The 24,007-nt window shown below is 44.6% G+C and overlaps 1 protein-coding gene across 3 annotated transcripts in view; it reads left to right on the top strand.

Moving 5' to 3' along the window:
* The window catches only part of magi2b (membrane associated guanylate kinase, WW and PDZ domain containing 2b), a 131,160-nt gene extending 116,232 nt beyond the window's left edge, over window positions 1-14,928 (top strand). For 2 of the 3 annotated variants that reach the window (XM_079743397.1, XM_079743396.1), the window contains exons 19-22: window positions 1,093-1,348; window positions 1,761-1,904; window positions 3,661-3,799; window positions 11,885-14,928. In XM_079743397.1, the coding sequence (XP_079599523.1) occupies window positions 1,093-1,348; window positions 1,761-1,904; window positions 3,661-3,799; window positions 11,885-12,534 (1,189 nt within the window). In that variant the 3' untranslated portion in view covers window positions 12,535-14,928. The remainder of the gene's footprint in view (window positions 1-1,092; window positions 1,349-1,760; window positions 1,905-3,660; window positions 3,800-11,884) is intronic. The other variant, XM_079743398.1, reaches the window with a different exon arrangement.
* The last annotated feature ends 9,079 nt before the right edge of the window (window positions 14,929-24,007 follow it).

The raw sequence follows: 24,007 nt of genomic DNA, 5'->3' as shown, positions 1-24,007 counted from the left end.
GTGCCTGAGCATCGATTATACTACGGTTCTTACAGGGCCTGTTAGACACCGAACTGGCAGTCTCTACCCTAAGGGTCTACGTGGCTGCCATTCCAGCGCAGCACGTTAGGGTGGGAAACCAGATGGTTGGGTCATACAGCCTTGTTACCTGTTTCCTCAAGGGGGTTCAGTGGCAGACGCCCCCCACAATTAATGAGATTTCCCTCATTGGACTTGCTGTTGGTGCTGGAAGCGCTTTGTCAACCCCCCTTTCAGCCCTTGTGAAACAAAAGTCTCTTGTCCAAACAGAGGCTGTCCAACTGGATTGTGGAAGCCATCTCTGACCATGGTCAATGTTGCTGCCCTCCACTCTGTGGCGGCAGCTGTCCTGCCTAGGCCGGCAGCCTGCTCTCAATGAGGTGGTTGCAGGATTACTCGTGACTTTGTTGGGATTAGCCATCCAGTGCTGCACTGCCTCTGTCAGTCAGTCAGAATGAAATAGAACGACAGTTACCCAGGTTACTACGGTTCAATGAGGACTGCCAGAGTTCTCTGTCAATCTGGGCGAGAAGATTCTGAAGAGGCAAACGTCAGGATGACAGGGGCATTTATGCTTTTGAGCGGATAGCGCCCTACGTCACAACGTGACTACGTTGGTATACACACTCGACCTGCCCGTGCACGAGAGGTATACATCCAGTGCTAAAGCCCTGCCTCTGGCAGTCAGTTGGAATTCATATAACTGTGGTTGCATAGCTAACTCTCTTACAGTTAACTCTTCTACAGTATAACAAATTACAGTGAGAAACCATATGTAGACTGGCTGACAGGACTTGGATGGGGCTATGTTTAAAACTTTTCTGTTACCAGGATGTTTTTAACAATCTCTTCTCTATCAACTGAAGAATTAAGCTAACGTCTGCATTCCATGTGAATCAAATGTTAACTGTCCACTACCATGCAAGCTAAAATCTAAGTATCACCAGCATGAATCAACTACTAACCCCGGTGCACCTTCTTATTTTTTCTTTAGTGGTACTTTGATGCCCATATGATTTCTCCATGGAGTCAGGGACTGCTTTTAAGTGAAAGGTTTCCTTGGTGCCACTACAGGTCAGAGGTCAAGGCGAGACAGGATGTAAAGCCTGACATACGACAGCCGCCCTTCACAGACTACCGCCAGCCCCCCGTAGACTACCGCCAGCCCCCAGTAGACTACCGGCAGCCGCCAGTCGACTACCGCCAGCCCCCAGTCGACTACCGCCAGCCGCCAGTCGACTACCGGCAGCCCCCTGGCCTGCTGGAGTTCAGGCAGCATGGCGCTGCTACCCCCTTCCCTCTGGGGCTCCCTGCTGATTTCAGACCCCAGGTAGGAAATATACCTCCTTGATCCACTAAACAGTATTTTCTGAAGGTTACCCTGTAAGCACCCTCCATAACCTCCAGCGTCTTGCACCTTGATGGCATGTATCTTAATGTAGCAGGTTCACGTTGGACGAAAACTTCAGATAGTAGACTATAGTAATAGTGAATTGTAAACCGTTGCCAAGTGCTGGCATTAGAAAGATGAGCCGGTGGTTGTCATAGTGCTCACCTTATGGTGGTTCCAGTGGTTGTCATAGTGCTCACCTGGTGGTTCCAGTGGTTGTCATAGTGCTCACCTGGTGGTTCCAGTGGTTGTCATAGTGCTCACCTGGTGGTTCCAGTGGTTGTCATAGTGCTCACCTGGTGGTTCCAGTGGTTGTCATAGTGCTCACCTTATGGTGGTTCCTGGACTGCAGGACTATGACTACTTCACTGTGGAGCTGGAGAAGAGCTTGAAGGGTTTTGGCTTCAGTATACGCGGGGGAAGAGAGTACAAGATGGACCTGTTTGTCCTGCGACTTGCTGAAGACGGGCCGGCCATCCGCAATGGACGCATGAGGGTGAGTCGGCATTGGATGACTCTCTCTGGCTCTAACACATATCTCTCTCTATCTCTGTATGTCTCCTCACTCCTGTTTCTTTATCTGTCTTCATATATCTGTGTGTGTCTCTCTCCCTCTCTGTAACTCTTTCTCTCTCTATGTCAGGTGTATGTCAGGTGTATGTCAGGTGTTTGTCAGGTGTTTGTCAGGTGTTTGTCAGGTGTTTGTCAGGTGTTTGTCAGGTGTATGTCAGGTGTATGTCAGGTGTTTGTCAGGTGTATGTCAGGTGTATGTCAGGTGTATGTCAGGTGTTTGTCAGGTGTATGTCAGGTGTATGTCAGGTGTTTGTCAGGTGTATGTCAGGTGTTTGTCAGGTGTATGTCAGGTGTATGTCAGGTGTTTGTCAGGTGTTTGTCAGGTGTATGTCAGGTGTTTGTCAGGTGTTTGTCAGGTGTATGTCAGGTGTATGTCAGGTGTTTGTCAGGTGTATGTCAAGTGTATGTCAGGTGTATGTCAGGTGTTTGTCAGGTGTATGTCAGGTGTTTGTCAAGTGTTTGTCAGGTGTATGTCAGGTGTTTGTCAGGTGTATGTCAGGTGTTTGTCAGGTGTATGTCAGGTGTATGTCAGGTGTATGTCAGGTGTATGTCAGGTGTTTGTCAGGTGTTTTTCAGGTGTATGTCAGGTGTTTGTCAGGTGTTTGTCAGGTGTATGTCAGGTGTATGTCAGGTGTATGTCAGGTGTTTGTCAGGTGTATGTCAGGTGTATGTCAGGTGTTTGTCAGGTGTTTTTCAGGTGTATGTCAGGTGTTTGTCAGGTGTTTGTCAGGTGTATGTCAGGTGTATGTCAGGTGTATGTCAGGTGTTTGTCAGGTGTATGTCAGGTGTTTGTCAGGTGTATGTCAGGTGTATGTCAGGTGTTTGTCAGGTGTTTGTCAGGTGTATGTCAGGTGTATCCTTCGTATGTCTGTTGCTGTTAGCCAGGTCACCGCCAGAAGCGTAGTAGGGGGGGGGACTGGAAAATCCCATTTTCCAGTTTTTTTTTATGAATTCTTTGTTGTACAATTTTTGCTAATTTTATCATCAGAGTTACTTTTGTGAATTAATAAAACGTCGGCAAAGATATCTAACAGTACATTTTTAATGATGCACACATCATTGCATTATTTAACGAGGAACGATTGTGAGCTAGATAGAGGCAGAAAGCTGCTGACAGCATGTCAACATTTCACCGAGATAGCTGGTCGTCGATAGATGTATAGTTTCTAGCCTTGAAACTAGGGGTCGCTTGCTCTAGTTATGGTGTTTTGAGGAGGCATGCTCTGGTAACATGGAGCTGTTCCTCTTTCTTCACATGGGCTTTAGGCTTTAAGTGGTCATCATGCATATTTTTACGGGTCCAATCAATAGTATGTTGACAGAATTTGCTCGAACTGTGTCTCTCTCTAACTGTCCGTCTTAGTCTGTCTCCTTTTAACTCTCTCTTTCTAACTCTGTCTTTATCTGTCTCTATCCAACAAAAGAGAAACATTGTATACACACAACGCTTTCTCTATATCTTCCTCTTTTTAATGTCCTGTACCTTTAACTTCACCCTTCCTTTGTGCCTTTGTTCACACACACACGCGCACACACACACACACACGCACGCACGCACACACACACACACACACACACACACACACACACACACACACACACACACACACACACACACACACACACACACACACACACACACACACACACACACACACTGCCTGCTTCCCTTGCCCCAGGTGGGAGATCAGATCATCGAGATCAACGGGGATAGCACGCGCGACATGACTCACGCCCGCGCCATCGAGCTCATCAAGGCGGGGGGCCGCCGCGTGCGGCTGCTGCTCAAGAGAGGCTCGGGACAGGTGCCCGACTACGGTGAGCTGGACCCTCTGCTCGTTACCTCTGGCCCTAGACCCCTCTGCTCGTTACCTCTGGCCCTAGACCCCTCTGCTCGTTACCTCTAGCTCTAGACCCCTCTGCTCGTTACCTCTAGCTCTAGACCCCTCTGCTCGTTACCTCTGGCCCTAGACCCCTCTGCTCGTTACCTTCAGCTCTAGACCCCTCTGCTCGTTACCTTCAGCTCTAGACCCCTCTGCTCGTTACCTCTGGCTCTAGACCCCTCTGCTCGTTACCTCTAGCCCTAGACCCCTCTGCTCGTTACCTCTGGCTCTAGACCCCTCTGCTCGTTACCTCTGGCCCTAGACCCCTCTGCTCGTTACCTCTAGCCCTAGACCCCTCTGCTCGTTACCTCTAGCTCTAGACCCCTCTGCTCGTTACCTCTGGCTCTAGACCCCTCTGCTCGTTACCTCTGGCTCTAGACCCCTCTGCTCGTTACCTCTGGCTCTAGACCCCTCTGCTCGTTACCTCTAGCTCTAGACCCCTCTGCTCGTTACCTCTAGCTCTAGACCCCTCTGCTCGTTACCTCTGGCTCTAGACCCCTCTGCTCGTTACCTCTGGCTCTAGACCCCTCTGCTCGTTACCTCTAGCTCTAGACCCCTCTGCTCGTTACCTCTGGCTCTAGACCCCTCTGCTCGTTACCTCTGGTTCTAGACCCCTCTGCTCGTTACCTCTGGCTCTAGACCCCTCTGCTCGTTACCTCTGGCTCTAGACCCCTCTGCTCGTTACCTCTAGCCCTAGACCCCTCTGCTCGTTACCTTCAGCTCTAGACCCCTCTGCTCGTTACCTCTGGCTCTAGACCCCTCTGCTCGTTACCTCTAGCCCTAGACCCCTCTGCTCATTACCTTTAGCTCTAGACCCCTCTGCTCGTTACCTTTAGCCCTAGACCCTGCTCCTTGTTACCTTTAGCTCTAGACCCCTCTGCTCGTTACCTTTGGCTCTAGGCTCTGCTCCCCACTTGTTAGCTTTAGCTCTAAACCCCTCTTGCTCACCACTCGTTAGCTCTAGCCTTAGCATTCCTTCATTTAAAAGTCTCTAGATCCCCTCTCCTCGTTACCTCTCCTTCACTCTCTCTCTGCTCTCCCATCTGGATCTTTCCCTATTTTTTCACAAAATAACAATACTTTATTTTTAATGATGCCGTAAAGATTCTAGTCATTCTAGAGTTTCAGAACCTTGAAGAGAATGTTTTGGTTGTGTTTACCGGCTCCTTGCAAAGTGCCTGAAGATGTTTTTTACCAGGCCAACACTGGCAACACCGTGACAAAGTAAGCAACGATAGGCCTTCTTATTATAGGCCTAACTTTGTTGCATTTTATTTTCTCTTTATTTTAGCCAGTTCGCATCTTTGGGTATGATTGTTATCATCATCACGAGTGTGTATTTACTTCAGTTATGTGGAACAAGTGCTGTAGTAATATTGCTATTAAACAAAGGTGACCAACTAAACAATTATATAATCAGAATGTTGTCATGGTCAAGGAAGTTTGGGGCAATTCACTCTGAAAAGTTTAACACAGCACGTCCCATCCTCCCACAACACAGATAACGTACCTTATGAAGGGCAGATGTTAAATTGAGTTTGTGGGATTTCCAAACTGAATAAATACCATACATAAACACAGAAACACGTTGCTAAGTCGCTGCATTGCTAAGTGGGCCTTCATGCCCATTGGAGCAGGTCCTAAATGTCTGCTTGATCAATCAAGGTTCTCTGAACGACCCGTAGTAAAAATGAGCCGTGGTTCAATTATACTGTGTTGTATAATGTAACATACAACACAGTATAATGGGCGTTGTATTTGAAGTCTGCCGCACACCTTGGTGTTATGCTATCATGTAACCACTGCTTTTCACACCCACACACACCCCTCAGCCAGAAAAAATCCAAACACACTCCTCACAACCACACACACTCCTCACAACCACACACAGCCTAACACGCACTCTTAACATCCACACACACTCCTCACATCCACACTCTTCACATCCACACTCTTCACATCCACACACACCCCCTCATCCACACACACTCCTCACATCCACACACTCTTCACATCCACACACACACCCTCATCCACACACACTCCTCAAACACTTCTCACATCCACACATAGCCCCACATTCACTATTCACATCCACACACAGTCTTCACATCCACACACACTCTTCACATCAACACACTCTTCACATCCACACACACCCCAACATACACTAAACATCCACACACACACCCACACTCACATCCACACACACTCTTCACATCCACACACACTCTTCACATCAACACACTCTTCACATCAACACACTCCTCACATCAACACACTCTTCACATCAACACACTCCTCACATCAACACACTCCTCACATCAACACACTCCTCACATCAACACACTCTTCACATCAACACACTCCTCACATCAACACACTCCTCACATCCACACACACTCTTCACATCAACACACTCCTCACATCCACACACCCTTCACATCAACACACTCCTCACATCCACACACACTCTTCACATCCACACACACTCTTCACATCCACACACTCCTCACATCCACACACTCCTCACATCCACACACTCCTCACATCCACACACTCTTCACATCCACACACTCCTCACATCCACACACACTCTTCACATCCACACACGGCCCTCAGCATCAGCACGATGGCCCAAGTGCAGAGCTCTGGTTGTCCAAGACTCTACAGTGGTTTGCTTATGCATTACATTATTGTTTTTGTAACAGTGACAAATGACAAAATGAAGGATTCTAATGTTTAACATCATATATGTACTAGCATGTTAAAAAAAATAAAAACATGATTTTCGGTTCACAGGCACTTTCAAGGAGCTATATGTAACACATGCACTTTATTAAACCATAACAAAACATGGTATGTCAGCAGAAATGAAGGAAACATGCTGAGTTATAATACTGGCTTCTCCAGCAACAGCCAATAGGATCGTTGAAATGTCTCTTTCAGCAAGTCTGGTTTTGTTTTGGCCTTGCCCCTTTGCCCCTGTGTTATCATTCATTATTTGCCTAGGACCCCGGGGTTGCCAGATATGAAACTAATTGGCACACAAACACAGCGTGCTGCAGCCCATTGCAGCTAGCAAACAAACTTGGACTGCACAGAGTCTACTGACCCAAAAGAACATGTCTCCTTGGAAAAGCTCCACGAGCAGAGCTAAATGGAGGGTCAATCTCTGGAGTTTTGAAAGACGGAGACAGCTGGGTGCCCACAAGGATTTAAGGGCAGCAACATACAATAAATAAGTTACAAATGTAAACATTAGCTGATCAACTCAGTGTGGGACTTGTTGCGGTTCATTCTCAAAATTGTACTATGAAATAATTCTACCCCCATGACCAATTAATCTTTTAATTTTAATTAATCCTGCTGTTGTATATAACAGATTTCTGTGGCTTTTTCAATCCTGTGTTCTCTGTCTCTCTCTCTCTCTCTCTCTCTCTCTCTCTCTCTCTCTCACGGGTTGTTGTGTATGTGAGTCTGTCCCTGATACCTGTCTTTTGGTTTAACTCATCTGTCTGTAGGTTTAACCCGCTGCTTGGTTTTAATGATTAGAACAGACTTCTACTTGCCCTCTCTTAGGAATGGTACCTCCCAACCTGTCCATGTGCATGAAAGGTGACACGTTAAGCTCCCCCTATTTCTTCCTAATGGGCCACTCTAAAGACACGGTTGGTGAACAAACCGCATGCCTCTCTTCTTCTGGCTGTGCATCAGTACTGTGCATGCAGTGATACTTGTGTTTGAAAAGGTTACTTGTGTCTGTGTTTGCCTGTGAGTGTTTGCAAGCAAAAAAAGCAATGAGTTTGAAGTGTATGTTTAGGTTGGCCTTGTGTCATTTGAGGAAAACTGGCAAGTGAACTACGGGTGATTTAATCCCCTCTGAGAGAAGTTACTGGTCGTCCATTCCGCCCCAGGGGTGCGTTATGAGCACATTGTCAGTGCAGCGTGAATGCATGCGTGTTCCTTAGTCACCAAGGGCAGAGTTAGGTTTTCGGGGTCCCAGGTAAAGACTGTTGTGGGGCCCCTTCAACAACAGGCCACAATGGTATAATAAGTCATTCCCTCCCGCTCCTTTTACTCCCTCCCTTCTGTTGAAAATAATCAATTCTCTACCGACTTGAGGCTTGTAACGTGCACAATAATTACTACAAAAGGCCCATGGCCATGAAAAGTGGAAAGAAAAAACAGCAATGCTGCTTATTCTTCCATTGTGTTTATATAGCAAAGAACCCAAACCAAAAACAACGGGAAAATAACACTGTAGAACAGGAAATGCACAAAGGATAATTTGTCTATTAAGTCTTAATGTGGGTAACACTTAAGATTAAAGCCAACGTACACCATCATTTCTTTGGAGTTACGGTGTAATCTTCTGTACTAACGGTATACCAGTACATTACACATTAATACTTATATCTAGGTACTTAGGAACCAGAGGTCAGTAATGAAATATGGGGGGGACAATTCTGGATAATACAAATAAGTAGTACAAGATAGATATAAACTACTCAGCAATAATGGAAGGATTTGACAGAGGCTTGGGAGGAATTAACAGGAACTATTCAGTATACACCTCTCAAACTTTTTTGTCAAATTATCAATCATCAAATATAAATAGGTAGTTATTCTAGATTTCTTTCTCAGTACGTAAAATATGGACTATAAAATACGAATGTTAGTAGGCTGGGCTCCTGGTTAAGAGTTAAACAGTCCAAGGTTTTGGTCAGGAACAAGGATGTAAAAAGTATATAGATATCTCAACAAGCAAACACACAGCTCTTCAACTGTTAATGTACTGAATACAGTGTAAATAGGCTGGCTGTAAAGGACTTACGTATGCGAAGATGGAAAAGTACTTGAATAACAGCGTGTTCAACGGTGAAGGTGGATAATTCATCTGGCTAGTTAAACTAGCAGTGGTAAAACTATTACCTAGTTCAAATGACCCAGTTGACTATATTACAAGTTTATTCCCTTTACCTATAAATATATAGAAATACTTCTAAACATAATACCAGCTGCCGTTATTGGCACTTATGCTGTCAAGAACCTTTGAATCATCAATTATTCTTTATTTCAATTCACTGAATTAGCCTTGAATAAGCCTTGAAGAAGTTGTCATGGCAACTGCTGTTCAACTGCGCAACTATGGTCACCTGTGTTTGCTTTCTTATGATTGGTTCCAATCTCAAGAGGTGGATGAAAGTCTAGACAGTGGTGTGCAATAGTGCACTGACTCCTAGTAAGGCATGTCTTCCTAAGGTCTGAAGGCTAGGATCCGTCCCCCTTGCTATGCTGCATGATGTTACTCCCTGGCCAGATGCTTAAGGAAGTCTGCATCTCTGCCTTGCATTAAACTGGTTATTTCTCTTTTTTAATGTGCATGGGTGCAACTGTTGAATGTTTTGGTGATTCTTCCCATGACAAATCCCTTCTTGGTAACGCTTTATATTAAGGTCCTTGTAATAAGCCTTTGTTAATAGCTAAAAAGACACTTATTATATTCTTATTAACATTAATTAGTCTTAATAAGACTATCTATAAGTGTTAATAATTACATAATAAACATTTTTATTGTGAGATTATAAGACTTTTATAAGCAGTTATAATATTGTTGTTAAAAATAATTACAAACCAATTAATTGAGTCTTACTAACTAACCTATTATGTCATTGTTAAAACTTTGCTAAGCATTTTTTATGCTTATTAAAGGACAATTCAAATTACTAACCCTTAATATGATACCGACTTGGAATTTTCGTTTGGGAGCAAAAAAGCGCGTATAGACGCATTTTTAAGTTGGTTGTTTTTAGCCGATTCCACCAAAACGCAATCTCAGGTAGATTGACGACCACAGAGATTGTGACATCCGTCAGCACCACGCAAGCTCTGTGTTCACCAATCTACTTAAAAGTCTTAAAAACAAGATGGCGTCGACGGGTGAACTACTGATGGTATTGTGTGTATAAAATGTCCTTTTTAATAAACAATCTGTACACTTACAAAGTTCTCAATGCCTCGTTTTATATGTTAAGACCCTTATTATACTACCAAAGAAGTGTTGGGCTACTTCTAGCCTTTTAAGTGGTTTAAAATAACGATTATGTTTTTACCATAACAAATGCCCCCATCGTTCATCGTAGTTTATAGCGTTTTGATAGAATTGGCTAAAAACAGCCAACTTAAGATGCGTCTATATGCGCTTTTTTGCTCCCAAACGAACATTCCAACTCGTTATCATATTAAACATTTCCCAGATCCATTTTACACCGGAATTGTCCTTTAAAGGGGACATCTCATACCACCAGGTGTGAGTGTGATTAGCCATTACAAGCCGTTTTCAAAATGTGCAGCATTGTGACATCACAGGTGGGCGTGTCCATCTAGATGTGTGACGGATAGATGGACACGCCAACCTGTGATGTCACAGTGCTGCACATTTTCAAACCTGCTTGTAATGACTAATCACACAAACACCTGGTGGTATGATATGTCCCCTTTAACGTTAATCTAAAGCGGGAACAATGCTTATTAAGGTTAATAAGTCTGCACATGTTGAGGGAGTGTGATCAGTTTTGTGCCTCATATAATATATCCTTCAAAGGCATTTATTTTGAAGGTAATTTTAAACCCGAAGTTCTGTTTATGCAAGTGGATGACGGCTTGACGCATATGCTTGATGAAGAGTTTGACAAACCTTTGGAGAACATGTCGGAATCGTCAGCACGAGCACCCCAGACCAACAACTGACAGACCAAAGACAGGAACATACAACTTGGAGAAGAGGAAGAGGTCCGCACTGGAGGATGACTCTCTGGTAAGTTTAAGAATGTAATGCTATAGTTACCGTAGCTGGTTCTAGCTAGCTAGCTGTTTGCTAGCAAACTTTTTGGCTTACATTACTTTCTTTCAGAGGCTTTGGCGTGCTACATTTGGGCTAACGTTTAGCTTATGCTATCATATGAAACTAGGTAACCAAACTTATCTAATTCTAACAGTTGTGTCATGAATTCATGTCTAAACAACTTCATTCTTTTTTTAACCTGTCTGCTAACTGTCTATTGTGGTCAATGTTGTTTGTGTTTCTTTATACAGTAACAAGAAAGAGCCGCCAGAAGAGTTCCCAACCATCCCCTGAGGCCAAGGAGAATTCAGACTCGGATTCGCTTTTTTTAAATATTGATGTTCAAGAATACGTTCTGAAATAAATATTTTTCCAAAGGGCTGTTTTAAAGTGTGTTTTTGTGCTTCACCGCCATAACATTGTATTTACAGTATATATATTTTTATTTTACCTTTTATCAATCTTGCTCACATATAGTACTCATTAACTGTTAATAAGTGTATATTAAAGGACTTATTAACCTTAATAAGCATTGTTCCCCCTTTAGATCCTAAAGCCTACCTGCAAAATGCATAATTAGCAGTTTAATAAAGGACTTATTAACCTTAATAAGCATGGTACCTGCTTTAGATCCCGTACCTGCAAAATGCATAATTAGCAGTTCAATAAAGGACTTAATAACCTTAATAAGCATAAAAAATGCTTAGTAAAGGTTTAACAATGACATAATAGGTAAGTTAGTTTCTCAATAAATGGGTTTGTAATGCATTTATTAACAACTATAAGAAACTCATAAGACCATTATTAATGTTATTACACAATCAATAAATAGTTAAGAAGTTTCTCATAAGGGCTTTTTAAAGTCTTATAATCTCACAATAAACATGTTTATTATGTTATTACTAACACTTATTGATAGTCTTAATAACAGAAATTAATGTTAATAAGCATATAATAAGGTCTTATTACATATTAACTAAGGCTTATTACAAGGACCTCAATATAAAGCGTTACCGTGAGATGTTTGGTGTAAGTTAAAGGGTTTCTGTAGTAAGGGCCAGAGTAAGGATCCGTAGGAAAGCAAAGGATCATGGGAATAAGCACCAAACCTATTGTTGAAGCGTGTTTCTGTATTTTGATTCCCTTGCTCTCTTCCCTGCGTCTCCTTGACAGACAGTGGCACCCCCTGGGATCCCCTTTCTACAGTCCACCATGCCCTGCAGGAAGTGACGCTTCACCCCCATCCTCCCGCCCAACTGTTCTCATCACATCCTGCCCCTGACACCCCCCCGCAGTTCCCTCTAGAGGTCAGAGTGTGCATGGCAGGCCAGGCTCCACAGCTGACAGACCAGGGGTCCATTAGAGGGGCTTTGGGTGGCCGGACCACCCAGCAGAGGTACACCATCAAAGGCCAAAGAGCACCACAAGGGCCTGGGGAAGTGGAGGAAGGAACATGGGTATGCCAGCCTGGGCCTATGACACGAAAAGCCGTCCTGGGGAGAACCACCAACCGAAGAGAGATGCAGAGTGACCCTAGCGCCCCCTGTTGTGAGAGTCAGGACCTGCAGAGTGCAGGCTCGGCCTGGCTGTGGGACTCATTAGTTGATGTGAATGGAGGTGCTCCTCCAGGCAAACTTCTTGACAGGCTGGAGCCAAGAGATTCGCTTCCCAAGGACGGAAAAAGGTTCAGTGGTATCAGCGGGCGGTGCTGCCCCTCTCAACGTGCCGAGGGTTTGGCTGTCTTCCCTGGACCCTGGAAATCCCCTGGGCCTGATAGACTGCCTGGGACTCTAAGGTCCTGGACCTCCACAGTGAGCAGATAGACTGGATCTAGCTGGTTTGGACCAGATCAGACTGTTGGACTCTTTGTGTGCACGTCCCCTACCATCTGGTTTGAAGTGAGGAGAATAAAACTCTTCTGTCCATCTCAGCATGTTGGTTCAGCCTCTCCTTGACAAGTCATGTTTCTGTTAGTTATTACAAGATGATAACACCGACCACCTTAAAAAGCAGAGGGACCTTCAAAGCTCTTGAAGAATACAGCCTACAGTGCTGATTCACACCTCTAACACCAGAGGTAGTCTACGATAATCACATTTATTGATTTGCGAACCACTTTCTGGTTCAGAAAATGCTACTTGCCTATGAGAGATATTTGAATTGAAGAATTGATCTTCTAGGAGTGAGGATGACAGATGGGCCTAATAGGCAGTAACAGAGGGTTCTGTTAACAAGACACACGTTAAATTTCACATGCCTACCAATATATCTTATACTGTAAATGTGAAAATGAGTGGAAAATATGTACATTTTATCTACTCCAAAAATATGCCCATGTTCAGGTGTTTTTTAGCAGTTAGAAACCCATTGTAAAGAGAAGAAATATTATTTTGAAATCCAAACGTCCATTGCCTTGTCTATATCTACATATCAACGACTGTGAAGTCACCATGTCACCACTAGAGCGCCTCATTAGTGCATGGACTCAGGCCACCATGTTGGTACTAAGGAACTCTTGTTTAGCGCTACCATCTAAAGAGAATCTCCTTCACCACACCATCGGTTCATAAATGTATGAAAAATAGTGTTGGTCGGTTTAGTTCAATTTAGGAGTTGCTGAAAAAATGAAAACAGTTGGCTTTAGCTCAATCCATTACCTGTAAGTTCCATCAAGCACTCTGTTGCATCTCATTCATTTAGACCATCATGTACACATCTAAAGTCTGGTGTCTTCTAAACAGGGGAAGGGGGGATGTGTCCACTTTCTATTCAACAGTTATATGCCTTTTACTGTGCTACATGTACCACATCACTGTGGAAGAGAAGATCAGAGGAACAGAGCAGTTGGAGGTTTGGTGGTGGGGCAGAGTGCCTTACTTGAGCTAATGCAGGGCTGTTACCATTGGGGTTCTGTTCACTTTCTTTTCTGTTTGATTTCAGACTTCTACACAGAGCAGGGGGGGGGTGTACCTCCATCTGTGAAGAATACGTCTGGTAGTGAAGCTGGTGGCACAGAGTGACCCCTCCCCCCTTGTGTTAGGAAGTGGCCAACATGTAGCCTTCAGTAATCGGCCATTCTAGTGGAAAAACACAAAGGAAACCTTCAAAGCAGTCTTAATAGAGGGCTGTTGTCAAGCTGGTTATTTTGTTAGGTTTCACAGAAGTCATACAAAACATGCAGAAAGTAATTGACAAGTCAGAAGAAATAATAACCAAGTTTTTGAGTAGTCCATGTTAATTTAAAATGTTTTGTGAAAGTCCAATAGCCATCGGTTGTGAATTACACCAGCAGGGGTTTGTTAGTTAGAAGCATCAACGGCTCTTTGCTGGAGTTCAGACACAAACCACTATCCTATCTGATGGAAATTTGTTTTAATAGTAGAAATGTCTTCAGTATTCTTGGTTCAAATATATCAGCATTGGTGTCAACTAAGCCATTCCCATTAGGTCAACAGTTTTTGTTTATTGCATTTGAACAATGCATCCATAAGAATCATTTCCTTTGACCATCATAATGCATGCTACAGCTGAAATAGTCTCTAGAAAGTAACACCTCTCTTTTTGTTTTGTCAGATAAATTTGTCAAGACAAAAACAAATGCCTGTCTATCAGAAACAAGGGAACATCAAAGCGCTGCATGAAATCACCAGCGTCCGTCCGGTGAACGTCTCAGTCACCAGGGGAACCAGAAGGCTTGGGGGAGAGGAGCTGGCTTATATGCAAGTGGTTCGTTAGAGCTTATTTTGATGAGCTGTAAGGCTGACCTTTAGACTACCATGAACAAAAATAGATCTTGTACAAATACATAGTGAATAAAATGTATATGGTGATTCCCAGTACATCCACATGGTATTCCATTTTGTCTCAGTTGATATCATCAGTCCCGACCTCTCTGACCTTCCACTTGCACATGAACTCATACGGCGTTGTATTTAACTCTTGTTCATGTGCAGTAGTTACTGAGGTGCACACCTGGGCCGCAGGGTGTGCCGCTGATGTCTCCAGAGGCACGGCGCTCCCAGCAGGGGGCTTTTGTATGGAAAGACAAAATGTTGACCAGTCCCAATTGAATCCAATATAACTGTGGTGTTGACCGTGTATTATCCACTCTGTACAGCTGTATTCCTACAGATATGCTTTACTGTATCATTGATACTGTAGTTTCAAAGACGTGAACAAATATTTTTATGAAAGGCGAGAGTACGCATATATTACATTTTGCTAAAAAAAAAGAAATCTTGTTTACTGAGGGTATTCTGAAATATTGTCAAATAAACTGTTGACATGGTGTAAAATATTCTCTGCAGGATTCTTTTTAATTATTGCTTGTTTTCTTTAGAGTAATATCCAGAGCCAGATATGGAAAATTAACAAAATGGAGTTGATGTGTCTTAGAGTCATTCTTTTCATATGGCTTCAGATGAAGGAGAGGGGTGTCACAATCACCATGGAAACAGACTGAAGGAATGGACCGGGATGTTGGCCTTATTAGATATTCACTGAAAATCTCTGGCTACCTATTGTTATAATATAATTAGTATAATATCATTTTCTAGAAGACACACACACACACAAATTCATTCAAACATGTTACACCCCGGAAAGGGGGAGAAATGATCACCAGAGTGATACGGTGTTTCCTCAATGGTAACTTTAATTTTATATCTCTTTCAAAAACTGCAAACGCAAAACCATCACAGTGCATAAAACCCATTACAGAAATCGAATAATGAAATTAATTTGCAAATGTATTACAAAATTTACACGTGACTTCACTGTTAATACAAAATGGTGACTGAACTTGGCACGGCTACGAGTCGCTCTATGCTTACGAGCAGGTCTTTGCTCACACACACGCTCAAACCCCTAAATACTCGACACCAACTCAATCCAGTCAAGCCTAGCCTACAAGCTTTAAACATCGACAACATACCTGAAAAGCGGTCAAGCGAGAGATAGATAGTGTTTCCTCAATGTTTTAATTTTATGAGGAAGATACGTAGGTATATATTTGACAATGATTATATAAAAAATATGAGCTATAATTTGTACTTAAAATGGATGCTTAATGTTCCAGGTGTAAAGCAGCAGGATTGACCCTTCGCTTCAAGTGTTCGTACTGACTGCATGCGGAAAGAAACTTTCTCTGGGTCATATATTCCAGCCGTGGATACTTTTCACACAACTTCGTTATATTCAATCTGATCATTCAATATCCTTTACAAATGTGTATTGTTAAATGCAAGGGCGTAGGAACCGGGGGGGACGGAGGGGACGTGTCCCCTCCAATATCGGAGACAGGTTCATTTGTCCCACCTAAGAATTATACCGGATCTGTCAGGTTTCTGATATGTGTCCCCCCCAGTGTTAAACTCATTCCTACGCCCCTGGTTAAATGTGTTGTTGCAGTGACCTGGACCAGCTCTGGACACTAATTTTACTACAAAGGTTTAAAATGATTTATCCTTGAATCCTCTCAAAATGGGTTTCAAAATCAAAAGTGATGCAAGAAGGCCAAATACGGCACTGGGACATTGCCTCCTTTGCATTGGCGTAGGAACGTGAAATAATCCATGTGTCCCATGTTCCCCAGTTTCAAATGTGATGTCTTCAGATGTATGGAGTACATAATGGAATCCGGAAAAATATTTTCTTATTATGACATTAGCTATCGGACCATACATCGTGACGCCACATCGCAATGACCACCTTCACTCCAGAAGTAAAGGAGCATAGGAATGTTATTGGTAGTCATGGTGTTCTGGTCATTGTTATTTATCATGAATCACTTTTCATTATGGAGTGAGAACGTTGTGTTTAAAACTACCAACGTTTTCCTCATGCCTAGGTCAGCGGCTGTCAAAGTACCTGGATGGATCTAGAGGGAACTCAAATTAATGAGTGGTCGGATGTGATGCTGGGGTCCTGGTGGGATGTGATGTGGGGTCCTGGTAGGATGTGATGTGGGGGTCCTGGTGGGATGTGATGTGGGGGTCCTGGTAGGATGTGATGTGGGGGTCCTGGTAGGATGTGATGTGGGGGTCCTGGTAGGATGTTTGTGGGGGTCCTGGTAGGATGTTTGTGGGGGTCCTGGTAGGATGTTTGTGGGTGCGCATGTGTCTGCAGCTCACACACACAAACACACACACAGCACAAGAACACACTTGTGCGCTGACGCAGACGTTTCAAGACAAAGGCAGCGCAGGACACCGCATACACACACACACCACACACACATGCACACACGCATGCACACACACACACACACACCACACACACACACGCATGCACACGCATATGTAACCTGCGTTGTGTTTATCTCTGAAGCATGGACCGGGGGTTCGTTTCCCAAAAGCATAGTTGCTAACTTCCTTAGCAACCTACCTCTTAGGGACTGAACAGATAATAGGAAAGTGTTCCCCAAAACCATTCCACCTACACAGTAAGCTCATAGTATGGAGGAAGTTATTAAACTCCGTTGTACTAGCAAGGTAAGGCTCCCTGACTGCTTCCCAACAACATAGTCTGGCTGAGTCCCACATAATAAAATGGCAAATTATTATAACAGCTCTAGGGCTGTTGTAGGTCCATATTAGGCCACATGCTTCCTGGATATTCATGGTCACATGAATATCAGTCTTCTTTCTCTTTTTTACACAATCAGCATTCTGAGTTAGTGCAGTACCGCCTCCTAATGTTAGGGTGTGGAACACCACTGGACATTTAATGGCTCAAATATTTTCTTTAACACCTCTATTTTACATATGTGATACGATTCTGGGCAGTGGGTTTTAGAGAAGTGAATTCATTGATAGCCTACAATTTAAAATAAAATAAAAAAAAAGTAGGCTAAATGAATAGGCTATCTAAATATTGTAGGAGGGAAATGTACAGCCTAGGTACTGTAAAGAGATCGACAGACTTCAAACATCAAATAATCCATCATTAGAACTGAGGAAACAAGACGCATCTGGCAGGGCTTGAACCGGTGGCAAAACAACAACAACTGTTCATTTCAGGGCGAGTGCTCTAACCACTCAGCCATTTAACCCTTGCACACAATTAATTTACTTATCCATATCCTAGAGAATAGAGTAGACAAATTTAATTTCTCACCAAATTCATTGTTTGAATTACTTTTTTTCATAAACGTATCAACCGTTTGCATCAACTATATTGAATTGCATAGATAGTGCCTATGCTGATGAATTCAGTGTCATTAAAAATGTGTGTGAAGTTTTTTCCAATCAAACAATTATTTCCAAAATTGTTTCTAATGTTGATACAAAGGATAAGTAGGCTATACACTGTCAAGTTGGCGAATATTAACCACAACTGTATAACAAGCACGTAGTCTAAATATCAAAGTTTGTGAGGCTTCCACCTGTGAACGACTGAATGCCTCAGAGCAACTCTGAGCTCCGTCTTCAGAAAACATCTGTTCACTATGTAATAGCTGATAAGTACGCAGCTAATCAACAGAGAGGTCAGCTACGCATTACTATGTTAGCTGGAGATTTTTGGGAAACACTCGTACTTCGGCTGCTGCATAGTAAAACTGTTCTTAGTAATTAGTCTGCGAAATGCTAACGTCCTGACTGTTTTGGGAAACTCACCCCGCGACGCTCAGCAATGGGTGCAGCAGTTTTATTGCCTGCTCAATGGTTCAGCAAACATACAGATGGGTTATAAGCATTACCTGGTTCGCCTGTAGCAGATTCCGTCTTTTCTGCTCATTATGGTGTGTTATTAGTGATGGGTCGGTCGCGAACGAGCCAGTTCAAAGAGCTCTTTTAAGTCAACGATGGGAGTCGGCTCCCGACCGCGAGCCGTATCTTTTTCTTTTTATTTTATATGTATATATAAAGTTTGCCTAGGCAGGATGATATGAAGACCTCCGCGCTACGGGGGCTCCGTGCATGCGATGCGTGTGTGCAGTGACTGACTGTCACGTGCAGGCAGGGTGCGAGTTATGATTCCATCTCTGTGGGAGTCTCTTAAAGGTGTTGACGGGGGTGAGAAGACCGTACCGGAGACCGACCGGAGACTGACCGGAGACGGAGACCGTACCGGAGACCGTACCGGAGACTGACCGGAGACTGACCGGAGACGGAGACCGTACCGGAGACTGACCGGAGACCAACCAGAGGCCGTAATGGAGACGGAGACCGTACCGGAGACCGTACTGGAGACTGACCGGAGACTGACCGGAGACCGTACCGGAGACCGACCGGAGACTGACCGGAGACCGTACCGGAGACTGACCGGAGACTGACCGGAGACCGTACCGGAGACTGACCGGAGACCGTTCCGGAGACGGAGACTGACCGGAGACTGACCGGAGACTGACCGGAGACTGACCGGAGACCGTACCGGAGACTGACCGGAGACTGACCGGAGACCGTACCGGAGACCGACCAGAGACCGTACCGGAGACTGACCGGAGACTGACCGGAGACCGTACCGGAGACTGACCGGAGACCGTACCGGAGACCGTACCGGAGACCGACCGGAGAACGACCGGAGACCGTACCGGAGACTTACCGGAGACTGACCGGAGACCGACCGGAGACTGACCAGAGACCGTACCGGAGACTGACCGGAGACTGACCAGAGACCGTACCGGAGACCGACCGGAGACCGTACCGGAGAATGACCGGAGACCATACCGGAGACTGACCGGAGACTGACCGGAGACTGACCAGAGACCGTACCGGAGACTGACCGGAGACTGACCGGAGACCGACCGGAGACCATACCGGAGACCGTACAGGGGACCGACCAGAGACCAACCAGAGACTGACCGGAGACCGACCAGAGACCGTACCGGAGACTGACCAGAGACTGACCGGAGACCGACCGGAGACTGACCGGAGACCGATCAGAGACCATACAGGAGACTGACCAGAGACCGACCAGCGACCGTACCGGAGACTGACCAGAGACCTCACCAGAGACTGTACCGGAGACTGACCGGAGACTGACCGGAGACCGTACCGGAGACTGACCGGAGACCGTACCGGAGACCGTACCGGAGACCAACCGGAGAACGACCGGAGACCGTACCGGAGACTTACCGGAGACTGACCGGAGACCGACCGGAGACTGACCAGAGACCGTACCGGAGACTGACCGGAGACTGACCGGAGACTGACCGGAGACTGACCAGAGACCGTACCGGAGACCGACCGGAGACCGTACCGGAGAATGACCGGAGACCATACCGGAGACTGACCGGAGACCGACCAGAGACCGTACCGGAGACTGACCAGAGACCGACCGGAGACCGACCGGAGACTGACCGGAGACTGATCAGAGACCATACAGGAGACTGACCAGAGACCAACCAGAGACTGACCGGAGACCGACCAGAGACCGTACCGGAGACTGACCAGAGACTGACCGGAGACCGACCGGAGACTGACCGGAGACCGATCAGAGACCATACAGGAGACTGACCAGAGACCGACCAGCGACCGTACCGGAGACTGACCAGAGACCTCACCAGAGACTGTACCGGAGACTGACCGGAGACCGTACCGGAGACCGTACCGGAGACGGAGACCGTACCGGAGACCGTACCGGCCTTGCGCTGAGTTATTGAAATAAGTCCTAAATAAGCCCCTTCAGCCCTCCGCTGCGCGTCGGCGTCCGGTTCGCCCTGTCTGCGCTTATTTTCCCAACATAACTGGCGTTCTATTATCCCTTACTTAACGTCAATATTACTCTGCATGTGGAAGGGAAAATAGCTTTATTTGTAATTACAATATTATGCTGCTGTATTTTCAGAGACCCCCACAGATATTTGAGTTTGCTGCTTTCATGGGAGCCAGACCTCTCTCTGTGGGAGCTCAGCTCCCACTGCCCCCCCCCTAACTCGAACCCTGCGTGCATGCATGCAACCAATAAAGTGGGGATAGACAAGGAGGATCATACCCTTAAGCAAGCAGCGAGGGGCGGGAATGCGCGTTGCGCTCATATGCAATAAAAACAATCAGCTACAGCAATTTATTGAAATTAGAAAATGTAATTTTTACTTTTGAATAATAATAGGATGTATTGAATAATTTAAGTGATATATAGGCCTACACGTACAAATCATAAGTCAAAACGGGCTACATTTGGCTGAATTATAAAAGGTATAAGTGGTAATATGAAGAGCCGTTTGGGAGCCGAACGAGCCTGATCTTGTTGGTGAGCTGATCCAAATGGTCCGGTTCCCTAAAAAGAGCCAAAATTCCCATCACTATGCATTATATAACACAAACAAACAATTTATAATTTACAAATAAGAAAACGGAGTCGCGCTGAACAACGCTCATAAACAGTTGAACCCTCCACTCATGTGGCGACCGCCAGTATTGCATGTAAAACACTAATGGCGTGATCGGCTAGACATTCTAGGTTTAGAATGCTAGCAACGCCATAAGTGGGATTCTAAACATACATAAAACTGAACCATGTGCGTGCAAACGAAAATAGAAAATCCAATAAAATAAACAATAGCCTACTACGCCAATTATCACAAGAATGTACAAAACAACCGTGTAGAGATAAGTGACAATGATGACATGACTTTAACAGATATTACATGCAGACACGTTTCATGTTCAACCTACCTGCAGCAGATACCGTCTTTTCTGCTGCGGGATACAACACTGCGGCGAAATATTATAAGTCTTGACCCAATGATACAGGATTTAACATTATTTACATACTCATTTTATTTACTCCGTTACACATACACACACTGCAAACACACGCGCACTTGGGCGCAGACAACGGCAAGCTCGATCCCGCATCCCGCAATGTCTTGCGATTTTGCTATCCCCCCCTTCCCCCTTCGGTCTGTTTTTAATGCCCCACCGTCTAAAAACTCTCCCAGGTAAGACGTTCTGTATATAGAATGTAGAAATTGCGATAAAAGCAGTGAAGAGACAATTTCTCACGTTGACAACGCAATGGCAGGTTGTTCATTTATTATATAAAAAATGTTAAATTCAAACATTGCGCCGACCGGCATATCAACACACAAGTCACGTGATCTTAAAGCGACAGCGTCCCTATAACACAGAACGAAAACATGTCAATAACACAGTATGGTGAATTATGTCCATAGAGTCCACCACAGGACTAAACTTTGTTGCTCAGATGAGCAAAATGCAGCAATCGTGTGAACCCTGCCAGTGCTTAACGTGGAAGTAGCTTAGTGATAATTCCTGGAGACAGAGTACACATCGAATGCCGCCGCAACTATTGTAAAGCAGAAAATATTGTACGTGATAATGTAATACCATCTTTGCAACAACCACAAATCAAACATCATCTCCGCTCAGAACAGAACTTCAATTCTCAAGAGCATTGCTGTGGACAACCAACTGAAATAGATAAGAAAAATTAGCACAGAGAGAGCATTTATATCTACCAAGTAAGAACAGGAGACTTCCAGGAAAGGATTGTGCAGGTTTGCCACTTAGGGAACGATGAATGGTCTGATACAGTTTTGGGGAGAATATCATCTGTCCATGACCTTCATGCAGCCGATGCAATGTACCACAACATATGCAACAGTAACTTTCGAAATATGAAGAATATTCCGAGGTCAATTCTCTGCAAACCCAGGCAACAAATCCAAAATATTCAAAGTCAGAAGACCTGAAGATTATGAGAGAACAACAGCATTCTTAAAGGTGGTAAACTTTTTAGAAGAATACGATGATGAACAAATTACTATTCAAGACCTTATGGTAAAGATGACAGAGTACTTACAAGACACAGATTGTGAACCATATTGTGCAAAGTGGATGAAAATTAAAATAAAGGAACACTTTGGAGATAGAGTAATGCTGACTGGCCTGGAAAATCAATGTGTGGTCACTTTGGGAGACACAGCCCACTCAATTCTTCGTGAATTTCACAAGGAACAAAAATCGAATAATCCAGAAGACAAGATGCTGAATATAATTAAAACTGCTGCAAAGTTAATTGGAAGTGATGTCAAATTCATGGGAGTTGATTCTTACCCAGACTCAAGTGACATTGCAGCTGCTGCAAGCTATGCTCCCTACAAGTTCTACTGCGGAATATGTTTGCTGGTAAAAACATTGATACAAAGGTTGCATCAATCGGACAGTCCATCATGCAAGCAATAAGACCAAGGACGATGATTGCACCTCTTCAGCTTGGCCTAGGGGTCCAGATGCATCACCATCTTGCGTCACGCTTTTTGGTAATCACACTCCATGAGCATGGTTTTGCCTGTTCCTATGCAGATGTGATGAAATATGAACGGAGTGCAGCAGCGACACAAGGGACTGAGAGCCATGGATTGGCAGAAGAGCATTATATACAATATGTTGCAGACAACGTCGACCACAATTTGGCAACCATTAATGGTACTGGGACGTTCCATGGAATGGGTCTAATAGCTTGTATTACACCAGGAATGCAACAAAACAAACCTGTTCCACAGATCCAAGTGACTGCTGCAGATATTGCTGCGGATGGTCGCATAAACATTCAGTACTATACGTGAACCTATTGTGTATCAGCCACTGGCTCTGTTGCCAGCAGATAACAAAACATCACAGCTGGATATTTTGTGGAAGACATCCCTACTCCTTCACTCTCAAAGGCGATCATGGTCTGGTATGATGCAGATGCTGCATCTAGGTGAACACCCTGGGAGAGCTTCAGTAACATTCCTTCCAATGATTGATCTTGATCCCAGTGATGAATCCTGCATATACTCAACATTGAGGTTTGTGGCAACTCAAGCTCTGCAGTATGATGTGACCCCTGTTCTGACGTTCGACCAACCCCTTTTCTGGAAAGCCTTGACCATTATCCAGTCTCAGCCAAGCATCAATGAACTCAAGCAAATAGTCCTCAGGCTTGGGGAATTTCTAATGCAAATGAGCTTCTTGGGTAGCATTGGATATTTAATGGCAGGGTCTGGACTGGAGGAGCTACTAGAGGTGGTGTATGCTGGAAATACAGTGCGCCACATGATGTCAGGCAAGGCTGTGTCCAGGGCGGTTTGTGGTCACATGCTAGTGGATGCCACACTTAACACCATGTTGCTGGCTGATGCTTGCTATGTGCCACTACCAACCAAAGACACAGCAGAACAACATCCAGTTGAGATGACGCCTGTCGCTGATACTGAGCCAGATGAGGAAGTTCCCGATACCCAAGAAACGTATTGCAAGAGTATTGCAAGTGAGCTATATGACCAAGTCATGTCCTCTAATATGCCGATAGAAAAACTTTGTTCTGCTGAGGTTTTGGAGAGAA

The sequence above is a fragment of the Pollachius pollachius genome (genome assembly GCF_949987615.1).
Source record: "Pollachius pollachius genome assembly, chromosome: 9".
Lineage (NCBI taxonomy): Eukaryota > Metazoa > Chordata > Actinopteri > Gadiformes > Gadidae > Pollachius > Pollachius pollachius.
This window is presented reverse-complemented; position numbering and strand designations above follow the sequence as displayed.